We start from the raw sequence: 23,640 nt of genomic DNA, 5'->3' as shown, positions 1-23,640 counted from the left end.
GCTCTGGGGGCCGACGGTGCGGACGGCAACGGCGGCGGCGACGTGGACAGGTACGAAGACCATCAGGCGGCTTGGCTGGCGGCCGACGGCGGCGTGGAAGCAGTTCAGGAGGCCGGCCGCGCCGGCGAAGAAGTCCAGTCAGCGGCCTGGAAGGTGGCCGCTGACACCAAACCAGGCGTGGGCGATGATCAGCAGGCTGAGCCGGACGTGGACAAGGCGGTGGCCTGGCAACGGCAGGACCGGCCGAGGCAGGACCGGGCGTAGCTGAAGCAGAGGCCGAGGCAGGACCGGGCGTAGCTGAAGCAGAGGCCGAGGCAGGACCGGGCGTAGCTGAAGCAGAGGCCGAGGCAGGACCGGGCGTAGCTGAAGCAGAGGCCGAGGCTGGACCGGGCGTAGCTGAAGCAGAGGCCGAGGCTGGACCGGGCGTAGCTGAAGCAGAGGCCGAGGCAGGACCGGGCGTAGCTGAAGCAGAGGCCGAGGCAGGACCGGGCGACGGCGTAGGCGCTGCAGGTGGAAAAGCAGGTGGTGGCTGGACGGGCTCCTCGGGCCCTCCAGCTGACGAGGCAGGTGGCTGGACGGGCTCCTCGGGCCCTCCAGCTGACGAGGCAGGTTGCTGGACGGGCTCCTCGGGCCCTCCAGCTGACGAGGCAGGTTGCTGGACGGGCTCCTCGGGCCCTCCAGCTGACGAGGCAGGTTGCTGGACGGGCTCCTCGGGCCCTCCAGCTGACGAGGCAGGTTGCTGGACGGGCTCCTCGGGCCCTCCAGCTGACGAGGCAGGTTGCTGGACGGGCTCCTCGGGCCCTCCAGCTGACGAGGCAGGTTGCTGGACGGGCTCCTCGGGCCCTCCAGCTGACGAGGCAGGTTGCTGGACGGGCTCCTCGGGCCCTCCAGCTGACGAGGCAGGTTGCTGGACGGGCTCCTCGGGCCCTCCAGCTGACGAGGCAGGTTGCTGGACGGGCTCCTCGGGCCCTCCAGCTGACGAGGAAGGTTGCTGGACGGGCTCCTCGGGCCCTCCAGCTGACGAGGCAGGTTGCTGGACGGGCTCCTCGGGCCCTCCAGCTGACGAGGCAGGTTGCTGGACGGGCTCCTCGGGCCCTCCAGCTGACGAGGCAGGTTGCTGGACGGGCTCCTCGGGCCCTCCAGCTGACGAGGCAGGTTGCTGGACGGGCTCCTCGGGCCCTCCAGCTGACGAGGCAGGTTGCTGGACGGGCTCCTCGGGCCCTCCAGCTGACGAGGCAGGTTGCTGGACGGGCTCCTCGGGCCCTCCAGCTGACGAGGAAGGTTGCTGGACGGGCTCCTCGGGCCCTCCAGCTGACGAGGAAGGTTGCTGGACGGGCTCCTCGGGCCCTCCAGCTGACGAGGCAGGTTGCTGGACGGGCTCCTCGGGCCCTCCAGCTGACGAGGCAGGTTGCTGGACGGGCTCCTCGGGCCCTCCAGCTGACGAGGAAGGTTGCTGGACGGGCTCCTCGGGCCCTCCAGCTGACGAGGAAGGTTGCTGGACGGGCTCCTCGGGCCCTCCAGCTGACGAGGCATGAGGCTGGACGGGCTCCTCGGGCCCTCCAGCTGACGAGGCATGAGGCTGGACGGGCTCCTCGGGCCCTCCAGCTGACGAGGCATGAGGCTGGACGGGCTCCTCGGGCCCTCCAGCTGACGTGGCATGAGGCTGGACGGGCTCCTCGGGCCCTCCAGCTGACGTGGCATGAGGCTGGACGGGCTCCTCGGGCCCCCCAGCTGACGTGGCATGACCAGTAGAGGCAGAGACCACTGACTGAACAGAAGGCTGAGCGGGTGGTGGAACAAATGACTGAGCTGAACACTGGGGAGATGGCTGAGCTAATGGTAACACAGGAAATTGAACTATGGACTGGGCTGCTAACAGAGCCAATGACTGAGCTATAGACTGAAATGCATGCAGTAGTGATGGTGGTGATGATGGTTGTGGACTTAACTCTCCTGAGCCTCTGGAACACAGGGAGGACTGCTGGGCGGGCTTGCCTGGGCCTTCAGCAGAAACATGAACGGGTGCAGGCACCTGCCGGACACTAGCCGCTCCCACCCGAGGAGTAGGTACGGGTGCGGAGATGGGCTGTATCCTGACTGACCTCACCCTGGGGACCGGCACTGGTGCAGGGGTGGACTGGTTCACAGCCCCCCTCACCCTGGAAGCAGGGACAGGTACCGGCAACGGCTGGGCAGCTGCCGTTCTCACCCGAGGAGCTGGTACGGGTGCAGAAACTGACAGAGCCTCAGCTGGCCTGGAAACCAGAGCAGGGACCAACTGGGCCCCAGCCTCCCTCACCCGAGGAACTGGTACGGGTGCAGGGGTACGCTGGGCCCGAGCTGCCCTGGGAGCAAGAACACGAGGCAAAGGAGCCGGCTCAGGAAAAACAGACTTAAAATGGGCAGGCTTAGGGTTAATATGTACTGGGTCAACAAAAACAGACCTATCAAAAATGAATCTTGCATTTTTCTTTGTTTTAGTGGTGTTTGAAGCCCTTGGGTTAACAGTCTTAGAGTGAGCTGACTTGGGGATGACTGAACCAGACTTAAAACCTGAACTGACAGAACCTGAACTGAGTGTTTTAGACTTGGTAACATTGCTCACAGTCTTTCCTTTAACAGTATTTACAGCCTTTGGCAAGTGCTTGTTGTCTTTGATTTCTCCCCCTTCAGAGGGAGCAAAACGAAAAAACCTTTCCCAGTCTATGTCATCATCCAACAGGGAGACGCCAACAGTGTCTGGGGTGAGTTTGTCCTTTTCAGTTATGGCTTCAGGTGGAATGTGTGAAAGGCAGTCATAATAACTCACCACCGGGAGTTGCTCAGCAGGTGAAAAGTGATGGCGGCGTGAGCGTCGCTTCCTCTGAGGTGAGGAAGCTGACGGGGTGTACAGCTGAGCCTCTGACGTGCAGGACGGCAATGCAGAGGCTGGAGCGTGAGCATCAGAGGAAAAACGGAGCACTCCCACCTGTAGCGACCGAGGCTTGGGTGAGAGCGGGGCAAAAGGCGGAGGCTTTTGGCAACTTCGGGGACCTCCAAAAGCCAGCCGAGTTCCACGGAATATGTGCTCAAAATCCGGAGCGCGCCACGGCTTCCAGCGGAGCTCCTCCTCCAGCTGGGCGATGGCTGCCTCCTGGCGCTCATACAGCTCGCAGTCTGCAGAGTCCATTATATGGTCAGGTCGTTCTGTCACAGTCTGGCTGGGGCAGACTGTATGTGTTTGCAAAAAGAGGACTCAAACGCAGACCAGAAACTGAACGTGACGTGGATTTAACAAAGAACAAGCCGTTTATTGTGGCTAGCAAAAAGGTACAAACAAAAGGGCATTGGTGAAACAAACAATAACCTAAACTGGGTGAACTAAAACTAAACATGAAAAACCTTAAACATGAACATGGATACCTGGAGTTGAGATGTGGATGAGCAGACGACCTGACAAGGAATGACTGAAAGCACACGGACTAAATACACACAGGAGGATAATGAGGGAAGTGGGAACACATGGAGAAACAGCTGACACACATGAACATAACGACCTCAGTGGAAGAGTAAAACTAAACACTAAGGACACAGGAACACAAGATCTCTTCAAAATAAAACAGGAAACATGAGACAGAGACCTGACAACATGAACTTGACAACATAAGACTCACAGGCATGAAACACATGAAGGGCAAGGGAGACCTCACAGGGGATGGAAGACACAAGGGGAATCTAATAACAAATGAACGTAGGAAACCTAATAAGCTTAAACATACACTATAAACATCAAAAGAACTAAAACTCAAAACACTGGGTCATAAGACCCAGGATCGTGACAACAGTATTAGAAAGGAAAAAAACAACAATTAGACTATGGCTTTTAGCAAGAAATGGCGATGGTGGGAAGGAAGAATTCTGTTTTAACAGGAAGAGACCTCAACGAAGGGCAGCCATTTGGTGCAACTTGCTTGGGAGTGAAGGGGAAAGAAAAGAGAATAGATAAATGAGCGCATACAGAGACCATTAATAGCAAACATGATAAAACAAACTATGAGGGAGAGAAGAAAAAATTGCAATCGTGACATTTAAATACATCAGGTGTGAAAAGAGGGGAGTGGAGAAGTGCTCATGGGATGTCCCCCACTAGCCTGAACTTATAGCAGCATAATAAGCATCACCTGATCTACCCTGAACTATAGCTAAACTATAGCCCAAACTGGTAGCTGCTTCCACATATGTATGTATCTAAGGTGCTGTAACTCTTTATTACCACTAATTATCTCTCCTCCTGCAGGACAGCATGGGCCAACAGGCTAAGCAGATTCGGACTCAGGTGAAGAAAAACACAGTCAGAGACAAACTCAAGCTGGTGCAGAACTTCTTGCAGAAGCTTCGCTTCCTTGCTGATGAGGTAGAGATGCAATCCCTCGTTGTGTGGCCCTTGGACATTTAGTGTTAAGACATCATCAGGTATGGAACTAGAAATAATGAGAATGGTCCTCTGTCTTCACTGTTCAGCCTCAGCACAGCATCCCAGATGTTTTCATTTGGATGATGAACAACAACAAGCGCATTGCTTATGCACGAATACCTTCCAAAGACATCCTGTACTCCATAGTAGATGAGGAAACTGGCAAAGACTGTGGAAAAGTCAAAGCTGTATTCCTTAAGGTACGGTGAGCTCTCCCTACTTCAGCCTTGCGAACAGTTTTTCAGCTTGTTATATTAAAAGACACTTCTTTTTTTTTTCATTTTTAACTCTCGCCACTGTGCCTGTGAATGCTGCTAAATTGTCTAGACACAAATTACAGTACTGGTTGGTGTTAATGTGAATAGACTTGCAAATGTACTACGGCTACTTGACATGCTTAGATTGGCCTATGTTGCGACATTGTCTGAGTAATGGTTAAAATAGTAATTTCAAAGTAAGAATCTATGCATGCATTCTTAATGTTAAGCTATACAAGTGACTAAGCAAACCAGCATGTTTCCCAGTAGTAGTTACATTTTTTTGATTACTTGGTTTATTGTTTTTCTGTTATCTGTGTCCGCAGCTTCCTGGTAAGAAGGGTTTTGGTCCTGCAGGCTGGACAGTTCAGGCTAAGCTGGAGTTATATCTATGGCTGGGCCTCAACAAGCAGAGGAAAGATTTTCTCTGTGGACTGCCAAATGGTTTTGAAGAGATTAAAGCCACTAAAACTGGCCCTGGTCTTCACTCTATGCCCCCCGTCGGCCTCGTCTATGACAGTAAGCACCGTACACACACAAAATGACAAACTCTGGGACTTTTACACATCTGAGAAGCAGATCTGGACTCAAATAATTAGGCAGGAAATACCCCCATCATAAAAAGTACCTGTCACTCTAACATGAATATTTTATCTTTTGAATACTTTGTCTTTTGTATTATAGTAAAGTCCTCTTTTTTAAATTTTCACTCCCCAAAATTTGTTTCATTTCGTATCGCCTGATTTGCCGTTAACGTTTAACTCTAAAATCAATTCTAGGCAAAACGCACACAAACAAAAAAGTCAGTCAGAAACAGACATTGATTCCAATTGATCATCTTTACTTCTAACCTCGGTCTAAGATTGCTTACAAAGGGGATTGCATGTCAGTTAATGTGATGTGATATTTGTCTTTGTGTGCATCCAATAGTGAAGCAGGTGTTCCAGCTGAGAGCACACATGTACCAGGCTCGCAGTCTGTTTGCTGCTGATAGCAGTGGCCTTTCAGACCCCTTTGCGCGGGTCTTCTTTTCCACACACAGCCAGGTTACTGAGGTAAAATGAGTGCCCGCACATGCAGAGACTGTGTTTGTGTTTATGCTGATTATGCGTAACTAAGTATTTGTGTGTGTGTGTGTGTGTGTGTGTGTGTGTGTGTGTGTGTGTGTGTGTGTGTGTGTGTGTGTGTGTGTGTGTGTGTGTGTGTGTGTGTGTGTGTGTGCCACAGGTTCTGAGTGAGACTCTTTGCCCTACTTGGGATCAGCTGCTGGTGTTTGATGATGTGGAGCTGTTTGGTGAGGCCAGTGAGCTGAGAGACGATCCTCCAATCATTGTGGTTGAAATCTACGATCAGGACACTGTGGTAGGATCCTGTTCTACAAGAATGAGTGAATGGAAGGATGCTACATACTCAAACTGCATGCTAAAATGTTTTAAATGAGTTAGTGTGTGCTAATAAAGCTCTAAATGTGCTTTGCTTCTCCATCCCTTATGTTCTTAATGTCTGCCCACCCTTGTCTCACTCCACTCTGTCCTTCAACTAAACTCTGACCTCAATTATGTTGTGCTGGCTAAATAGAGTGACAGAGCATTGCTACTGTAATGTGTCAATGTATTCTAATTTTTCTAAAATAGCTTTCTTAAAATTAGATCTCTTTTTTCTCTAACTAGATTTAAAAAATCTTTGCAAAAATGTGCATGTCTACTTCAGCAGCGAGGATACTTTTAGGAGTCCTAGTGGCATCCTAAGACCTAGACCGCTCTTATTTGTTCAGATTGTACTGTAATAATCATTTGAGACACATATTTGTTTAATAAGAAGATTGGGATTTTTACTTTTAACCTTGAGCCACCAGTAGTGATACCCATTTGGTGCCACACAGACTGCACTTCCCACACCCATGTCTAACCCCGTATCCCCTTATTGCCTTGGCCGTCTGCTGTTACACATTGTGGTGTACAGGGTAAGGCAGAGTTCATAGGTCGGACCTTTGCAAAGCCCACCATCAAGATGTGTGATGAGCATTATGGACCCCCAAGGTTCCCGCCACAGCTGGAGTACTTCCAGATTTACAGGGGGAACTGCACTGCCGGGGAGCTTCTGGCCGCTTTTGAGCTGCTGCAGGTAACACATGGAACAATGTCTGAATACACTCATAAATATCTCTCTCCGTGTAAAAATTATGTCTCCCTCTTTAATTCTTTTCCCACTTTTCCTTTCTTAAATTGGCCTGTAAACTCTCTACATTATCACTATTTCTTGTATTTGACACTGACAAACCTTTTCTAGTTACCCGTCTCTCCTCCCAATACAACCAATCCCATTTTCTCCTTTTATGTTTCTTTTCCAACTTATCCCTCCACTTTCCCTTTGCATCACCCTTCTTTTTCTTTAAAATATCGATTTTCCATGTCTTTCTTCTCCTGCTGCCTACAGATACCCTTTGATGCAGAGGAGATCAGGCGAGCTCTGATCGCTGTCCATAATTTTGCTGTTCCTCAGATAAAGGTTTTCTTTTCCTTCTCTCTTTTCAGACAGATTTATCTTACTGTCTGGCAACAGTGTTTTCAATGTGGGCAATAGATTGTGTTTTTTTCTCTGCCAACAAGACATTAATAATTCCCTTTTTTAAACTTTATCTTAAAGTTGTTCTTTAAAGAGAAAAACTGCGTTAACTGAACAACTTTGAGGGCTGTGGGACGTAAAGCTGATAAAGTGCTCTCAGAAGGCTTCCAACTTGGTTTAGTTCCCCTCTCTCCCCCTAATTAGATTGGTCAAGGAGGCAGGGCTGACCTCCCCCCCCTTGAGGGGCCGACAGATTCAGAGCGTGGACCCATCCTCCCTGTGCCGCTGGGCATCCGGCCAGTACTGAGTCGCTACCGCATAGAGGTGAATTTTATCTACTACTCTGGCTGTGTGTTCTGAGCTTTTTAAACCCCCCTTCCTTATCACATCCCAGTTGTTCTCTGGCTCAGGTTTTGTTCTGGGGATTAAGGGACCTGAAGAGAATCAACTTAGCTCAGGTGGATAGGCCCCGTGTGGACATAGAGTGTGCAGGCAGAGGTGTTCAATCTGCGCTCATCCAGAACTACAAGAAGAATCCCAATTTTAGCACCCTGGTCAAATGGTTTGAAGTGGTACGTGCATTGATCCATTTGTAAATGGTTGCTTAGATGTTAAATCGACATCCTTGTAGAAAACATTACTCTTGACTAGATTTTTTTTCTCGATTTTGACCATAGGACCTTCCAGAAAATGAGCTTCTCCATCCTCCTCTCAACATTCGGGTGGTGGACTGCCGAGCATTTGGCCGCTACATCCTGGTGGGGTCACATGCTGTGAGCAGCCTGAGACGTTTCATCTACAGCGCTCCAGACAAGACCTCCAACAACTGGGCAACCGCAGGTGCTGACCATCATGTGATGAATTAGTTAATAAGGGCTCTATTAGCTGTAACATGAGTGTGTTCATGTGTCAAAAGCCAGCAGCTCTTTTTGTCAACACTGTGCAATACTGAGTACTAAATAACAGTGTAATATCTGCAGTAGCAGTTGGTAATAAAGGTTTTAAGTGAAACACATGAAATGCAGTCTTTCAGAAATTTCTTTTCTCAGTTTTTTGTTTCCTTTTTTCTAAAAAAAAGACTTGAAGAATGTGATCAAACATTTGAGATAATGTTTGTAAATCCTCTTAATACAGTCTGTTCTGTAATAACTTTACTGATTTCATCGCTTTCTGCTCTGACCATCTATTTCCTGTCTGCATCCTCCCTTTATCCCTTCTCTCCTCGCTCCTCTCTCGCATGTCCTTTCCTTCCACCCTCTGCTGCCTTTAACCTTCGCCTGCACACCAGCTAAGCTAATGAATGGCTACATGGTCCTGACCAATGGCGGACCCCAGCCCCGCTCCTCACCCAGCCTTTCCCCCCGCTCCTTCTCTCGCCCTGCAGGTGACATCATTGTCAACATGGATGGAGATCCTCCAGTCCGAAAGATGGACACAGTCGTCAAGTTAGACGCAGTAAGCTTTTCATTAAGCTTGTGCACAGTGGATTTCTATAAACTGTATGTTTATATGGTATATTTGTAGCTGGCAGCAGTAGAAGTCCTGCTTTGTGTTCAGTCCTCCTTACCTGCCTCTGTACATGTGCCAGTCATACCTGCGTCATCCGCCGTGTGTATTAATCCTTGTGTTGTTTTATGTGACGCCCCCTACTGTAGACGTCTGATGCTGTTGTAAAAGTTGACATGGTGAGTAGTCCTCTTGCAGAAACTGAGCAATAAAAATATGTGCCACAGTCCACTGGTGTGTCATTATAAATAAGAAGTCAATCTACCGAGGGTCAGTTTATGTCTGCCTTTCTTTTAAGATTGAGGAAGAAAGTGACAAAGACAAAAAGAAGAAAAAGAAGAAAAAGAAGGGAGGAATGGAGGAAGAGGATGAGCCAGATGAGAGTGTTCTGGACTGGTGGTCTAAATATTTTGCTTCCATAGAGACACTAAAGGAGGTTTGTCCCTTTGAATACAGTCAATTCTGTTTGCTTCTACACGTGTTTTTCTGAGTCCTACGGGACTGTTTCTCACAAGCTCAATCCTATTAGACTGACAAATACTTCTCGCTTGATTTTTCAGATCCTCAGAGCCCAGGAGGCGGCTCAGGCAGAGGCCGAGGAGAGAGAGGACATTGAGATAGCAGCTGAAACGGCAGGTATTGAACTCTACCAAATCAGTAATGCTGCCTGCCAGCATGCAGCTGTGGCTGAAGTCGAAGAGTCTGAATGCTAGGAAAAGGTGCTTTGATGCTTTCTTTTTTATCTCCCTTGGAATAGGGCCATGCTAAATGAAACAGAAGAAGATGTCATCATGTAGTTTATCTCACAGAATTCAAATTTCAGTCCACTTTTGTTTGGTAGACTGGTAGCCTCACTTTATCTTTTTTTTAATTTCATTTACACTTTTGGTAATGAAGTGTTAATTTTCACAGGGTTGTCAACATTTACATGACCTTGAAGACTACAATTTACACGACCACAATGTCACTAATATTGAATGTTAGGCTGTGGTTTTGCAAACATGAACCTACTATATCCCTGACAGTTTTCGGTTCCTTGAATTATTATGTAGTAGCATGAGAGGCATCATATGTGTTTGTTGCTCTTCCTCTCTTTCGTCCCATGAATCCATCATTCATTTGTGCAGAGCTGAACATCATAATCATTTTTCACATTAGCATGACCTCCCAGCTATGCAGTACAGATGAAAGCTGGAGGAGAAAGTTCTGCTTTATTAATCATCAGAAATAAAATTATTAAATACTTTTTATTGCATAAAATTATTTACTGAAACTGCAATAAAAATCAGGTGCTAGGTGAGTCGTATGAAGAAAGATCATTTTTAAGTTCACAGTTAAAATTTTGCTATTCTTTTTACAAGCAAAATGCAGTTCTTGTTGTGATCTCTTCTCAAAATAAAGTTTCTCAATATGTGACTGTCACTCTTCTCGATCACCATACTTTTTTCAGAGGATGTCAAAGGATAATAAATAAAATCTCCACAAACTGGGAAACTTAGTCCCCTGATAAAGACCTATCAGCTTTCATGTTATATAATGTGTAGTGGTGCATGCAACCCTGCCACCTATGTCTTCATGTCTTCATCCCGTATGTCTGTCTTCACCTCCATTCATGGTTTCAATCAGATGTCAAACTCGATGAACTTCTTCTGAAAGGCTCCAAGACGAAGGAAAGGGGCAAAGAGAAGAAGAACTCTAAGGACAAGAGGAAGGGTCAGGCTGCAGATGGCTCAGAGAGGCGACCAGTGAAAGCAAAAGTGGATGAGCTAGTGGTGAATATGCCATTAACAGTCATACAAAAGCTAGCCAGCACACATTAATGTCCCTGCACACTTAAAGTTTTTGTGTTTGCCGGTTTTTTCAGGTGTACAACAAGGAGCTTGAGAGTGAATATGGCAACTTTGAAGACTGGCTTCACACGTTCAACCTGTACAGAGGAAAGGCTGGGGATGACGACGAGCACGCTCTGGATGATGACAGGATTGTTGGTAGATTCAAGGTAGGAAAACACTGTCTAAGAACTGTTACTTGTCAGACTACACTAACAGAAAATACAACATATAAATTTTTTTTTTTCATCAATCAGGGATCCTTGTGTATATACAAGTTACCTGTATCTGAAGAGATCACAAGGGAAGCAGGATTTGATCCTAACATGGGGATGTTCCAGAGCATCCCGCATAACGATCCTATCAACATCCTCGTTCGTGTCTATGTGGTCAGGGTAGGTGACCTTCTTTATGTCTAAATCTATGCCACAGTCATAAAAACTAAGTGTGTGAAAATAAAATGAATACTTTTTCTCTCTTCTCTTTGTTTTCCAGGCTACAGACCTCCATCCTGCTGATATAAATGGGAAAGCTGACCCATACGTTGTCATTAAGCTGGGCAAATCAGAGGTCAAGGACAAAGAGAACTATATCTCCAAACAGCTCAATCCAGTATTTGGAAAGTAAGTCGAGAGAAATTTTGAATCACTTTGTTGTTGAATGATGGAGGTGTAATAACAAAAAAGAAAAAGTTGTTGCTGCTCATCAAATTCTTGATGAGCATATATTTTTCAAAAAGCAATCAAGTTTTACTTTAACTTTTTTAACTAAACAATTGCTGTAAATTATTTTCATGTCCTTGTATTGTGCATGTATTTCCATTCCATTGTTTACACAGTGACCCAACTTTATGTGTCAGGATCTATTGCACCTTTTAAACTATTCACATTACCCTCCACTTCCTGTCCTCAGATCATTTGACATCGAGGCCACCTTTCCCATGGAGTCTATGCTGACGGTGTCTGTGTATGACTGGGATCTGGTCGGCACAGATGACCTGATTGGCGAGACAAAGATTGACTTGGAGAACCGTTTCTACAGTAAATTCAGAGCCACCTGTGGCATTTCCTCCAGCTACTCTGTGTGAGTGTAAATCTATTTTATCCTGCTTGAGTTGTTGTTTAAGTTGTAATGCCACAATATGAAACTTAACATTTGTTTTAAGTACTTTCTGAAATGTAGAATTCTTAGCTTAATAAAAGTAAAAACAAACAACTGAATTATTAAAAGTTTAAAAGGTTTCCTTGGTTTGACTGCATTTGGTTTGCAGTTAAGTAGCACTTATAATATGGCTCAGTAAGAACATGATTATAGTGGGGTAACAATAGTCACTGCCTCTTTATTGGTTAATCGTTAATATCGAGCTATTGCTTGATATTTTTAATTGGGTAATATTAGACTGTAAATAAAATTATGGGGTAATAATGTTGAAACAAATGAAAAAATTCAGTTATATAATATAATATTATGGTGAAAAAATAGAATAACCTTGTAAAGTAATATAAGTTGATGTTTTCATATATTAGGACATCATTTCAAAATTATAATGGTGAAATTAGTTCTGTTGTATGTCCTAGAATTTTCCAAGGTAATAACATAATTATAAAAGTTGATGCTGTCGCTTATTACCTGGAAAACCTTTGCAGTAGTTTCTGTGTAATAACCATGAATCTGGTCTCCAAAATATAATACTACCTGTTTCTATGTAATTTCATAGTAAGAATAAATTCAACCAAAATGCCCAGAGGTATAATAATTACCTGGAAAAAGGTTCTGTGTAATAACCATGAATCAGCCATCTTTTCTAAACGATTTCTCTATATTGCATCCAATAATATTTCCTACAAAAACCATGGACCAGTAAAATACATCTGCAAAACCTTTCAATGACTTGCATGCTCTCTCTGTGGTATTTCTTGGTGTTAGGCATGGATATAATTCTTGGCGGGACCCTATGAAGCCCAGCCAGATCCTGGCTAAACTCTGTAAGGATGGCAAGATCGATGGACCTCATTATGGGCCAGGAGGCAAAGTCAAGGTGGCTAATCGAATCTTTACAGCACCGACAGAGATTGAGGATGAAAATGGTATTGTTATATTTTTCCTCGTTATCCTGATTAATCTTCTTTTGTCATTTTTCTCTATCTCATTTATATTCCTTACATATCCATTTACACTAAGCTGGTTTTACAGAGATTTTCACATTTTCAGATTTGTTTACATTAAGATTAAGGTGAGGTGAAATACGATTTATTCCGACTTAAGCTTTTCTTGCTTTCCTCGTTGCTTACTATTTTCCCCTATTGTCTTTGTATCATTCTATAAGGTCTAAAGAAGCAGACTGAGGAGCATTTGGCCCTCACGGTGCTGAATCACTGGGAGGAGATCCCAAGAGTTGGCTGCAAGCTCGTCCCTGAGCATGTGGAGACCCGACCCTTGCTGAACCCTGACAAACCCGGTATTGAACAGGTAGGAAAGGACTGTGTTGCTAAGACACCCAAAATGTATCTGATTGGAAATTAGAGCAGATTCTTTCTTTTTTTTCCTCAAAGGGCCGCATTGAGATGTGGGTGGACATGTTCCCTATGGATATGCCTGCTCCTGGACCTGCAATTGACATTTCTCCAAGAAAACCAAAGAGGTACATACTGACTGGAGCAATAAGATGACTGTCACTTTGAAAATATTCTATGATAATACAAAGCTATAAACTGAATATAAATAATTATTCATTGCTCTTCTCAACAGAAAGCTTTTTTTTTTCAAGAACAAAATGTAGTTTTATCCCCTGGTTAAATTATGGTGAGTCTGTTTGACTAGTTAGCTCTAAAAATGTCAAATATAAGTCCAACTATGTGTGTTCCTTCCTCCCCCTCGCTTACCAGATATGAGCTCAGGGTGATTATTTGGAATACAGACGAAGTAATACTGGAGGACGATGATTACTTCACTGGGGAAAAGTCCAGTGACATATTTGTCAGGGGGTAGGTACAGCGGGATGGGGCAGCCAACCCTCATCCCGTGGGTGTGAGCTGTGTGTGATTTGTTTTGCAGTTAACCATTACCTTTTTTTTGTTTTGTTTTGTTTCCATTTTTCTGTGTGCGTGTTTGTGTCGTGTGTTGCGTCTCTGTGTTCGTGGCGTGTCTCCTGTCTGTCTGTCTGTCGTCCTCTCTCTCTTTCTCTGGTCAATACTCTGCTGATGTCTAGCTTTGAGCTTCGTGTTATAATTTGGAACACTGATGACGTAATTCTAGAGGACGATGCATTCATGACAGGAGAGAAGATGTCTGACATCTATGTCAGGGGGTAAACACACGAATCCATTGCATGGCTCGTAACAACAAAATACCCTGATTTACTCCTTCTGAAGCCCCTGAATCCTTTTTTTATGACCCTCCCGTTTCTCTAACTCTCTGCATAGCACGCAACCTCGCTTGTCTCAAACACTCCTGTCAGCACGAAAACAAATGCATATGGAAAAACTTGCACAGTAAGGACCAAACCACATGAACAGCATGTAACAGCATATAATACAAACAAATTAATGTGCCAGTGCACTCACCTCCAGCCAGTCCCAACAGACACCCACCCCTCCCTGAGCCTGCTTCAATCAGAGATTTCTTCCTGTTAAAAGGGGGTTTTCCTCTCCACTGTCACCAAAGCGCTTCCTAATGGGGGGGTCATGTGATTGTTGGGGTTTTCTCATTTTTCTTCTGTATTATTGTAGGATCTTTACCTTACAAAGGCACATTGAGGCAAATGTTGTGATTTGGTGCTATATAAAGAAGATAAAATTGAATTGAACTGAATTGAATTGAACCAGTATAACCACTACTTTTAGACAATTTCGACTGACTGCAAAGATATGTCTGTGGTACGAAATTCAAAATGCTTTAATCATGAATAACTAAGACTAGCTTATGTTGTTCATGAACCTTCAGTTAAGGTAACACTGAGCAACAATTCCTATAATGCCAACTCACAATAGTCACATCCTATTGACAAGTCAAGGCTTGCTAAAAAAAAAGTTGTTTTAGCCTACCTACAGTTATTGCTCTCTGGTGAAATAACTTGGTGAAAAATAATAATAATAATAACAGTATAGTTTTGTTCAAATTTTTATTTTTATGCATATGGCAAATTAGACGGGCCTTTTTCTTTGCTGTTGCTGTTGTTGTCTTTTTGCTGTTGTTTTTTACAACGAGGCATTTGAGGTTTTCTCTGTGTGGTTTGGTCCTGCAGTAAATCACAAATACTAATTTATAAGATATTTACAGTCAGGAAAAAAACTCCAGCATGGAAGTGTACTGCACAGACACAAGTATACAGGTGTTCCTGATAAACTGCTTGGTGACTGTCTGCATGCTTGTACGATCGAGCTCTTGTCTTTTAAAGTGACATTGTCTTTTGCAGCCTAGATTTGATTTTTTTTTTTTATATTTCATTTATGTTATTATGTTTTGGTGCCTCCTCTTTCTTTACCCAAGGTGATGTGGTGTCACCTGTGGATGTGTCCCCTCAGGACTGTAGCAAACAGGCTGCCATTCTTAAACAACCCTAACAGTAAAAGATTAGGTTAACCTTCAGTTTGCACTCTAGATTTCAGTAGCAAACATTTCAGGACATACTGGAGAATTGTGGTTGTTTCAGATGGATCCAGCATTGTGATACAGTATTAATGAATCTCTTTTTGGGTCACGTGAATTTGGCATGTTTTCTTTCCTTTGTAACCACTTTAAAATTTGCCAGTGCCCTCTCCCTGGAGCCTTTATCTCAGTCTAATTTATGCATCTCAATTACCATATCAGCACTTTGTGATATTCAGTATTTACCTGTTTTAAACTGACAAATACCTTTTGTCAGATCGTTTTTTATTTATTATTTTATTTTTTATTTCTTTTAGAATTTTCTTTTTCTTTTTTCGAGGGGTGTATTTTGAGAACTGAGAGTGCACCTTCCCTCTTGCTCCTTCTGACTTAAAGTCAACCTCACTTAACTGTTAATGAAACAGCTGCAGCTGACCATCAATGCCAGGCATCAATCCTCCATTTGCAATTTGCAGTTTTAAAAAAACTTGCAGATTTTTTCATAAATCTGCAAGTTTTCTGTGTCCATAAAACTTGCAGATTTCATAAATCTGCAAGTTTTATGGATGCATGGCTTTCTAAATAGTGTGAAACTCCAACATCAAATCAGATTTTTATGGATTACTCAATAACAAATTTAAAGTTATCGCATGTATGAAGCTGATTTGCTTTTGGGGAGCCGCATTATGTGCATTGATTCCGACCTTCTAGCATCATCTCTCTTGTTAGCCAAATAATACATTTAACAGGCCCTTTGCTGTTGTTTAAATCACTAAATTGACATCACGTAAATTTGTACATGTTGGACTTTAGAAGTGCATGGCTGACAAATCCAAAAACATCTACTTATGACACCAAACCATGATCCTGGAGATCAGACTAACTCTCACCCTTATGACCATTTACATAGATGGCTGAAAGGGCAGCAGGAGGACAAGCAGGACACAGATGTGCACTATCACTCACTGACCGGTGAGGGGAACTTTAACTGGCGCTTCGTCTTCCCTTTTGATTATCTCATGGCTGAGGAGAAGATTGTCATCTCTAAGAAGGAGTCCATGTTTTCCTGGGATGAGACCGAATACAAAATCCCTCCTCGTCTCACGCTGCAGGTTTGGGATGCAGACCACTTCTCTGCTGATGATTTCCTGGGTGAGGATGAAATAAATTCTTTTTTTTATTTGAAATCCTTTCATCTGACATGGACTACAGGGACAAAATTACTTATGCATTTAACTCACAGGAGCTACTCAGCCAAGGAAACCCATGGCATGAAGCTCTTGGCACATAGTTTTTGTGCTGATGTTAATGCCAGATGAGGTTTGGAGCTTTGCAGTCTTTGAGCCAGCAGAGCATTGGCAACTTTTATGTGCCTCAGCTCTCCGCTGCCAATTTGCAATAATACAGCTTACAGTTGCCTGTGGAATATTCAGGAGGGAAGAAATTTCACAAACTGACTTGTTGCATTGTTGGTATGCCAACAATGCAACAACCACACTTGAAGTCACCAAGCTCTTTAGAATAACAAATGTTTGTACAGATAGACTGCATGGGTAGGTAATTACTTTTATACACCCGTGGCAAAAAATACCTGAATACCTGCTCATACTTTACAAACAAATTAAGAATTTTGAATAAGGTCAGGCTGCCTTACCACCTACCTACCACCATTATAATTATTATTTTTTCCTCTACTAACTGAAAAGATGCACACATAACATACTCTAGTAGACTCTAGTATTATCTTATCTTAAATATGACTTTCATGGTTGCTGGATCACAATATGTATAGTCTAATTTCTTGAAACATTCCCACAAACTTGGATGTTTTTCGATCATTTCTGTGTGTTTTGGTTAATCTTTTCTGCTTCCACCTCAAACACTGTTGTTTCACTTTTGCTTTAGTTTCTTTAAAAAAAACATTGAACATATTGTCACAGCAGCACCAGACTTCTAATAGATGGAGCACTGACATTAACTAAAATCTCACAAATGCTCATGTAGTTCTGCTGTAGTTTCAGCCAGCCATCCTCTTAGCTGCTTATCCAGTTCAATGTCTTGGAGAGCCTATCCCAGTTGTCAGAGGGCAAGAGGAGGAGGACAGGTCAACAATCCATCACAGGCCCAATACAGAGACAGAGAGAAAGAACTGTCCACACTCACACTGACACCTACGGTTAATTTAAAATCACCAATTAACCTAACATGCATGTCTCTGGACTTGGAAGAAAACCAGGGTACCCAGAGAGAACTCATGCAGGCACAGGAGGAACAAAGGAACAATTAGTTTGGTATAAATACATTTTATGGCTGACTTTCTTTGTAGCTGTTTGTTCTCAGCTAAGTCATCCTTTTCGTACCATCCTCAGTGTATAAAAAAAGAGTACTGGCTATTCCAAATTGACTGATTTTGCTTTCACCATGCCCAGGTGCAATCGAGCTGGACCTAAACCGTTTTCCTCGGGGCGCAAAGACAGCCAAGCAGTGCACTCTTGACATGATTCGAAATGAGCAGGATCTGCCAACCATTTCGATCTTTAAACAAAAGAGGGTTAAAGGATGGTGGCCATTCATAGCCCGTAATGAGAATGATGAAATGGAGCTCACGGTAAGAAAGTCAAGAGTGAAAATTAGCATAATCATGACTGGTTTATTATAATTCTTGTCATAATACTTAGAAAGACATTTTCAAGGGAGTAAAGCCTGGTGTAGAATTAGGAATAAGTGAACATACATAAAATTGAGTGTTCAGTTCAAAGCAAACATTTCTTTTGAAGAGAATTGTGTGTGTGTGTGTGTGTGTGTGTGTGTGTGTGTGTGTGTGTGTGTGTGTGTGTGTGTGTGTGCATTAATCCACATGTGTTCACAATATATAATATCTTCTAAAAATCCTTCAGATTAAAAAAGTAGAGGAAAAGAAAATGCTTTTTCATTTAAATGCTTAATTACTTTTTGTGTCTGTGCTAAGGAACATTAAACTATACTACATGAATATCCTCTTTGCCAAAAACAGATATTTTATAGTATGTGGTAGGACTTCTTTATTTTGAGTTCTGTTTTCAATGTCATTACAGGGGAAAGTTGAAGCTGAGCTTCATCTAGTGACAGCAGAGGAAGCAGAGAAAAGCCCTGTAGGACTGGGACGAAATGAGCCAGATCCACTGGAAAAACCAAAGTAAGATATTAACGGGTTATTTTTAAAAAAATATACAAGAACTTACGTTTTGCAAACACACACACACACACACACTCTCTCTCTCTCTCTCTCTCTCTCTCTCTCTCTCTCTCTCTCTCTCTCTCTCTCACACACACACACACACACACACACACTGGTTTCAGAGTTGAAAAATTTGAACGCTTGTCTGGAACAGAAAAAGACAGACATGAGCAAGTGTTTAACTTTGTCTTTAGGAAAATCATTCTATCAGTGCAAAAAGCAGTGTTTCTAAAACATCATAAGGTACTGCCACTTAAAATTCTATATTTTTTTTAAAGATGTAAAACATTTTCCAGTTAGCCTCTAGCATTGCTTTCTGCACTGTCAAAAAGCCACTGTTATACACTCGTTACTCCTCCTATCATCTCTTCAACTGTCTCCCTGTCTCTCCCCTCATCCCTCCCCTTTCATGTGCGTGTTATTCTTCTCCTTACCCCCCCCCCCCATTTGCCTCAACTGCATTCCTTCCCTCCCTCTTTCTCTTCCTTCTCCCGCAAAGTCGCCCGGACACCAGTCTTATGTGGTTTCTGACCCCTCTGAAGTCCATTCGTTACTTCATCTGGCACAACTACCGCTGGCTGATCCTCAAGGTCTTGGGGCTGATTCTGCTGCTGCTCATGCTGGGCCTCTTCCTCTACTCAATCCCTGGTTACCTGGTCAAGAAGATGCTGGGGGCCTGATGCGCTGGTAGCCTCCGCCCCCTCTTCACTTTGTCTGCTTCTCTTTTTGCCCCCTTTGCGTCCTGGATTCTTCTGTCTTAACTTTAGCTCCTCTCCTTTTTTCCAGCCAAGCTCAGTTTATTAGTCTCCTCTGTTGTCTTAGAAGTAGACTAGTCGTCCGTGTCCTTTATTGTATCTTGTCTTAGCCCTGTGTGCAAGTCAGTGTCATTTGCCACCAAGCGTCATTATAAATCTTGTTACCATCCATATTGTGACCAACTGTTTAGTATGGACACATGTAGGGATGCTTTGAGTTAAGGTGAACAAGGTGGTTGAAATATCCATGTTCTTATCAAGTGGGATGATTGGTAGAGAAGGGAAAAGTATAGACAAATTAAAAATTACATAATTCTAAAGATGTGAGGGTTAAAATGTATATATATTTTTTTAAATCCAAAAATGGCGAAATGAAGTCAAAACTTTTAATGGTAGTTGAATAGTGGCTCCAAGAATGCAAAGCCCATGAGGCAAAACTACAAAGAAACATCAACATATGCAAGGATTACACTATGATGAGAAACAGACAAAGGACATAGGGAGACATGGGGCTATATATACACACATAAGGTAATCAAGAGAAGTGGAAACATCAGGGGTAACAAATCACAGCTGAAAGAAGTTCAAACAAGACATAGGCAGTAAAATTAAATGAAAGTCACAAGAAATGACAGAGTTTCACAAGTATCAAGAGTATCAAAATAAAACAGGGAAAAACAGGGAAATACCAAACACAGGAAAAAAAGACAAAACTCCAAAACCCAGAAACCTGAAAATTATATCAATGGTTACATTAATAAAACCTCTGTTTAAGCATATTAAACTGTAATTGTTTGCTTACAAGCAACAAAATAGAAAAAGAGTTCCTATATTTTTTAGTAATGTTGTGCTACTCCAAAGTATTTTTGCATATACTTTGTGGGCATTTCAACATCATATTATTTCTAGGCAAACGAGTCCATCGGCCATCTACAATATGAAAGAATCTCATCCCATTTTATGAGAAGAAACCTGTGAATTGTAATGCACTATAAGCTGTATGAGTGCCTACATCCAGGATGTTTCTGGATTCTGGTTTCCAGGGTGGGGAGCGGTGGGGGGCAATAAGCATCTGTTGCAAACATTTGCCAGAAACATCAGTCTTTTGAGCTGTTGGTCAATCATCATCCACTCATTTACATGTGTCAACATACTCATTCTGCATAATAGAAAGCTTCCACTCTGTGATGTGTTTTTTTGCTCCTGTGAAACATAATACTGATAGAAATGTGAACTGTGAGCATGCATGATATTGCAACATGGCTTACTAACGCCAGCTTTCTCTTTCTGTCCTACTCCTCTTTATTTGCTCCCTTTCATTGTCCACTATTACTCACCCCTTCTCACCCTCCTTTAACTCAACCCTCCATCCACTTCCATGTTTTCCTCACCATTTCTTTATTTTCATCCTCTTAAAAACTCCACCTGAACCATCCAGTCGCCCAGACACCACCTTCCTGTGGTTCCTGAGCCCGCTGAAAGCAATCCGCTACCTGGTGTGCAACCGCTACAAGTGGCTGATCATCAAGATAGTGCTGGCCCTGCTGCTGCTCATCATGGTGGGCCTCTTCCTCTACAGCATGCCAGGCTACCTTGTCAAGAAGCTGCTGGGGGCCTAAGTCACTGCTAGGGGGATGGGGAGGGGAAGGGTGGCTGCACGGATAGATGGATGGATAAGTGAAAGGGAGCGACACTGATGGTAGATGCTTGCTTGCCCACAAGAAGGGAGACAAGACTGCAATGTTTTCTCCTCTCTAATCCAATCTGAGCTTCATAATCAGCTCACACCTTCCCCTCTTAGCGCTGAAAGGAGAAGGAAACACCATCGAAAGCGACTGCCCCACTGCCCCTTCCTTGCCGCCCTGGCTCCCAAGTAATGAAGATCCAACTAACAACTCTGCAAAACAGCTAACAAATCTAATGCACAATATTTGGACTCCATCCTTTTAAACGATTAGACAGAAATTACATGTCACAAAGTAACCCCCGATCTAACCTGAAAATCCTCTGAAGCAATGCTACATGAAAGTGGATGATTCTTTATTTGTTTCAGCCTTCAGTTTATTTTATATGTTTCAGGGTTAGTGGTCAGGCGATTGCACTTTCAAATCATACTATATGAGCTCTTGTTACTGTTTTAGCTTAAGAGGGAATGGACAAAACTTTGGGTGACACTTTAACTCTGCCAATATTTTATTTATAAGCACTATATAAACATTGAATAAATGGTTTGTGGTGTGGTGTTATAATGTAAAGAAATTGAACATAGTGTTAGTTCAGGCAGGCCTCAAAGTCCCCACAGATCAACTGATATCAATTAGCCCACAGCTAATTGCTCAGATTATATTTATCTATTAGATTCTATTTAGGATGTTTTAGCCAGCCTACAGTTGCTCCATGTGGCAAGCTGCTTTGCAAACCGCATTCATTCCAGTTCCTCCTTCTAATGCTGTTTTCTCATTATGTTCTGAGACATAATGAGTGTTGCATCATGTCTCAGAACAGAGTAAATATAAATTACTGCAGATGGAAATATCTCTGAAATTTAAGGACCTTTGAAGTCATTATTGATGTAGAGTACTTGTCAACAGCTATAACTTATTCCATAATGATATAATCATTCTTTATCTGTTTATAACCCAGCTTTCTCTAGTCACTGCTCTCACGAGAAGTTATATTTTCATTAGAGTTTGTTATAAACTGTATATGAAATGTCGATTCAGTGCTTATAAATGCTAAATGAGGTTAAAGTGTTACCTTTTTAACTGTTATTGGTCTTGCAGTTTTGCACACTTATATAGTAATAATAAGGAAACAAAAATAATTATATTTTCCTAGTAAATTTCAGTGAGACATAGAACAAGATGACTTAGGAATTAATTGTTTAATTAATAAGCATTTTGTGGTGTTTAGTTTATCTGCAGTGTTAAAGATTTCTCCTTAAGAATAAAACAAAAACTGATTTTGCAAATGATTCAAATCTCCCCCTCATTTTTATAATTGTGTTATTGTGCAAGCACGGGTGTTCACAGCAGCTTCCCTCTGGATGTCCTGAGTTTTTTGTGTGTGTGTGTAATTATGTAAATGCTCTCCAGCCTCGTCTTCTGACTCATAAACGTCACTGATAAAAATCCCAGAGAAAATTAAAATAAATTATTTGTGATTATCATTTTGACCAGGGTCTGTTTAATAATCCTCCAAAGTTACAGACATGTAAAGGTGATCACTGTTGGCTACAGTATATGTTAATATGCATGCATCACTGTGATAACTGACCAAAGTGGTCATGTGTGTTAGCATGACTTGTCTTTCCAGCTTGACGCAAACCAAATCACCAACCCTGTTGTCTTTAACGTTAACGAAAATGTAAAGATGATTTTTATGGGAATATTAGTCAAATAAGTCGGGGGTTGCTTCTGAAAACTCGGTTCTTGTCTCCAGACAAAAGTGTGTGGTGTCCTTTACCCCCCTTTTAGTTTGCCTGTGGTTGGAACCTTTGCTTGTGATACTGTGTTTCACTGGTTGCAATAAACTTGCCTGTTTTTACAATGGGTTTGTGTATTTATATACATTATATACATTGTTTGTTTTGACAATTTGAAATAGACTGAATTACACTGATAACATAACACCCCCATAGTGCTAGTTATCCTTAAAAGTATGTTGATGATAATCAGTGATGATTTACCATTTCTTGTTTATAATGATTCTTGTCCCTGTGGGGCTCAAAGGACAAAAAGAAAAGTTCAATGTGAAAACTATTTTCTTTCTACTGAACATCTGCCAGCTAAAAGAAGTTTACAGCTCTCAAACAGCTGACAAGGACGCCATTAATGTTTACATTCTGTCATGCTGTGATGAGCGTTAAGCTGAGATCCATTGTTTAGCCAAAACCCTGAGCACTAAATCCTCACTAAAGGATTCATTTAGATTTAAAGATCTGATTTGGGTTAAAAATAAATAAATAAATAAATAGAATATTAAAAGTGAGAAAAAATGAATGACTAAGCTGGTATCTAACACACTAACTTATACATTTTCATCCAACTTGTCCCACTTACTATTTATTTTAGACAGGAGTGTTTTTACTAAGTTCCAGACTGGGAAATAAGAATGGCTCAAAGGCCTGCAGCGATATAGACATATATATAGATTGACAGGCTTAACTAACATAATTATTTTGTTGCACACAAAACCCTCAACCAGTACACTAAAATGTATTTTTATGTTTTTGGTCCAGAAGTATGCTCCGGGGAAAAAAGGAATGAAAGTCGGTATAAGTGAAACAGAATACGTGTGTGAGTGAGAGAGATGGGTGTAACAGTGAAACTGCAAGGAGCGGAGGTAGTGAACGCAGATCGTTTTACAAGTTTTACAAGACGGTAGTGAGACCTGATGTGATGTATGGTTTGGAAATAGTGGAACTAACAAAAACACAGGAGGCTGAGCTGGACACGGCAGAGATGAAGAT

General features: G+C 42.9%; 1 protein-coding gene across 9 annotated transcripts in view; it reads left to right on the top strand.

Annotated features, from left to right (window-relative positions):
- Positions 1-23,640, top strand: part of otofa (otoferlin a) — an 88,071-nt gene that overhangs the window by 63,706 nt on the left and 725 nt on the right. The window contains exons 21-48 of one of the 9 annotated variants that reach the window (XM_063494605.1): positions 4,277-4,393; positions 4,501-4,653; positions 5,037-5,229; positions 5,641-5,765; positions 5,938-6,072; positions 6,673-6,834; positions 7,147-7,218; positions 7,480-7,599; positions 7,686-7,847; positions 7,953-8,115; positions 8,564-8,730; positions 8,931-8,960; positions 9,080-9,217; positions 9,342-9,417; positions 10,408-10,553; positions 10,646-10,780; positions 10,868-11,005; positions 11,106-11,233; positions 11,523-11,693; positions 12,537-12,697; positions 12,937-13,079; positions 13,163-13,251; positions 13,819-13,917; positions 16,108-16,349; positions 17,627-17,805; positions 18,272-18,372; positions 18,914-19,101; positions 20,608-20,717. In XM_063494605.1, coding sequence (XP_063350675.1) covers positions 4,277-4,393; positions 4,501-4,653; positions 5,037-5,229; positions 5,641-5,765; positions 5,938-6,072; positions 6,673-6,834; positions 7,147-7,218; positions 7,480-7,599; positions 7,686-7,847; positions 7,953-8,115; positions 8,564-8,730; positions 8,931-8,960; positions 9,080-9,217; positions 9,342-9,417; positions 10,408-10,553; positions 10,646-10,780; positions 10,868-11,005; positions 11,106-11,233; positions 11,523-11,693; positions 12,537-12,697; positions 12,937-13,079; positions 13,163-13,251; positions 13,819-13,917; positions 16,108-16,349; positions 17,627-17,805; positions 18,272-18,372; positions 18,914-19,094 — 3,726 coding nt within the window. In that variant the 3' untranslated portion in view covers positions 19,095-19,101; positions 20,608-20,717. Of the gene's footprint in view, positions 1-4,276; positions 4,394-4,500; positions 4,654-5,036; positions 5,230-5,640; positions 5,766-5,937; positions 6,073-6,672; positions 6,835-7,146; positions 7,219-7,479; positions 7,600-7,685; positions 7,848-7,952; positions 8,116-8,563; positions 8,731-8,930; positions 8,961-9,079; positions 9,218-9,341; positions 9,418-10,407; positions 10,554-10,645; positions 10,781-10,867; positions 11,006-11,105; positions 11,234-11,522; positions 11,694-12,536; positions 12,698-12,936; positions 13,080-13,162; positions 13,252-13,495; positions 13,595-13,818; positions 13,918-16,107; positions 16,350-17,626; positions 17,806-18,271; positions 18,373-18,913; positions 19,102-20,607; positions 22,705-23,640 lie in introns of those variants that run through there. The other 8 variants (XM_063494603.1, XM_063494608.1, XM_063494604.1 and 5 more) reach the window with 8 other exon arrangements.

Source organism: Pelmatolapia mariae, linkage group LG15 (assembly GCF_036321145.2).
Source record: "Pelmatolapia mariae isolate MD_Pm_ZW linkage group LG15, Pm_UMD_F_2, whole genome shotgun sequence".
NCBI classification, from domain to species: Eukaryota; Metazoa; Chordata; class Actinopteri; order Cichliformes; family Cichlidae; genus Pelmatolapia; species Pelmatolapia mariae.
This window is presented reverse-complemented; position numbering and strand designations above follow the sequence as displayed.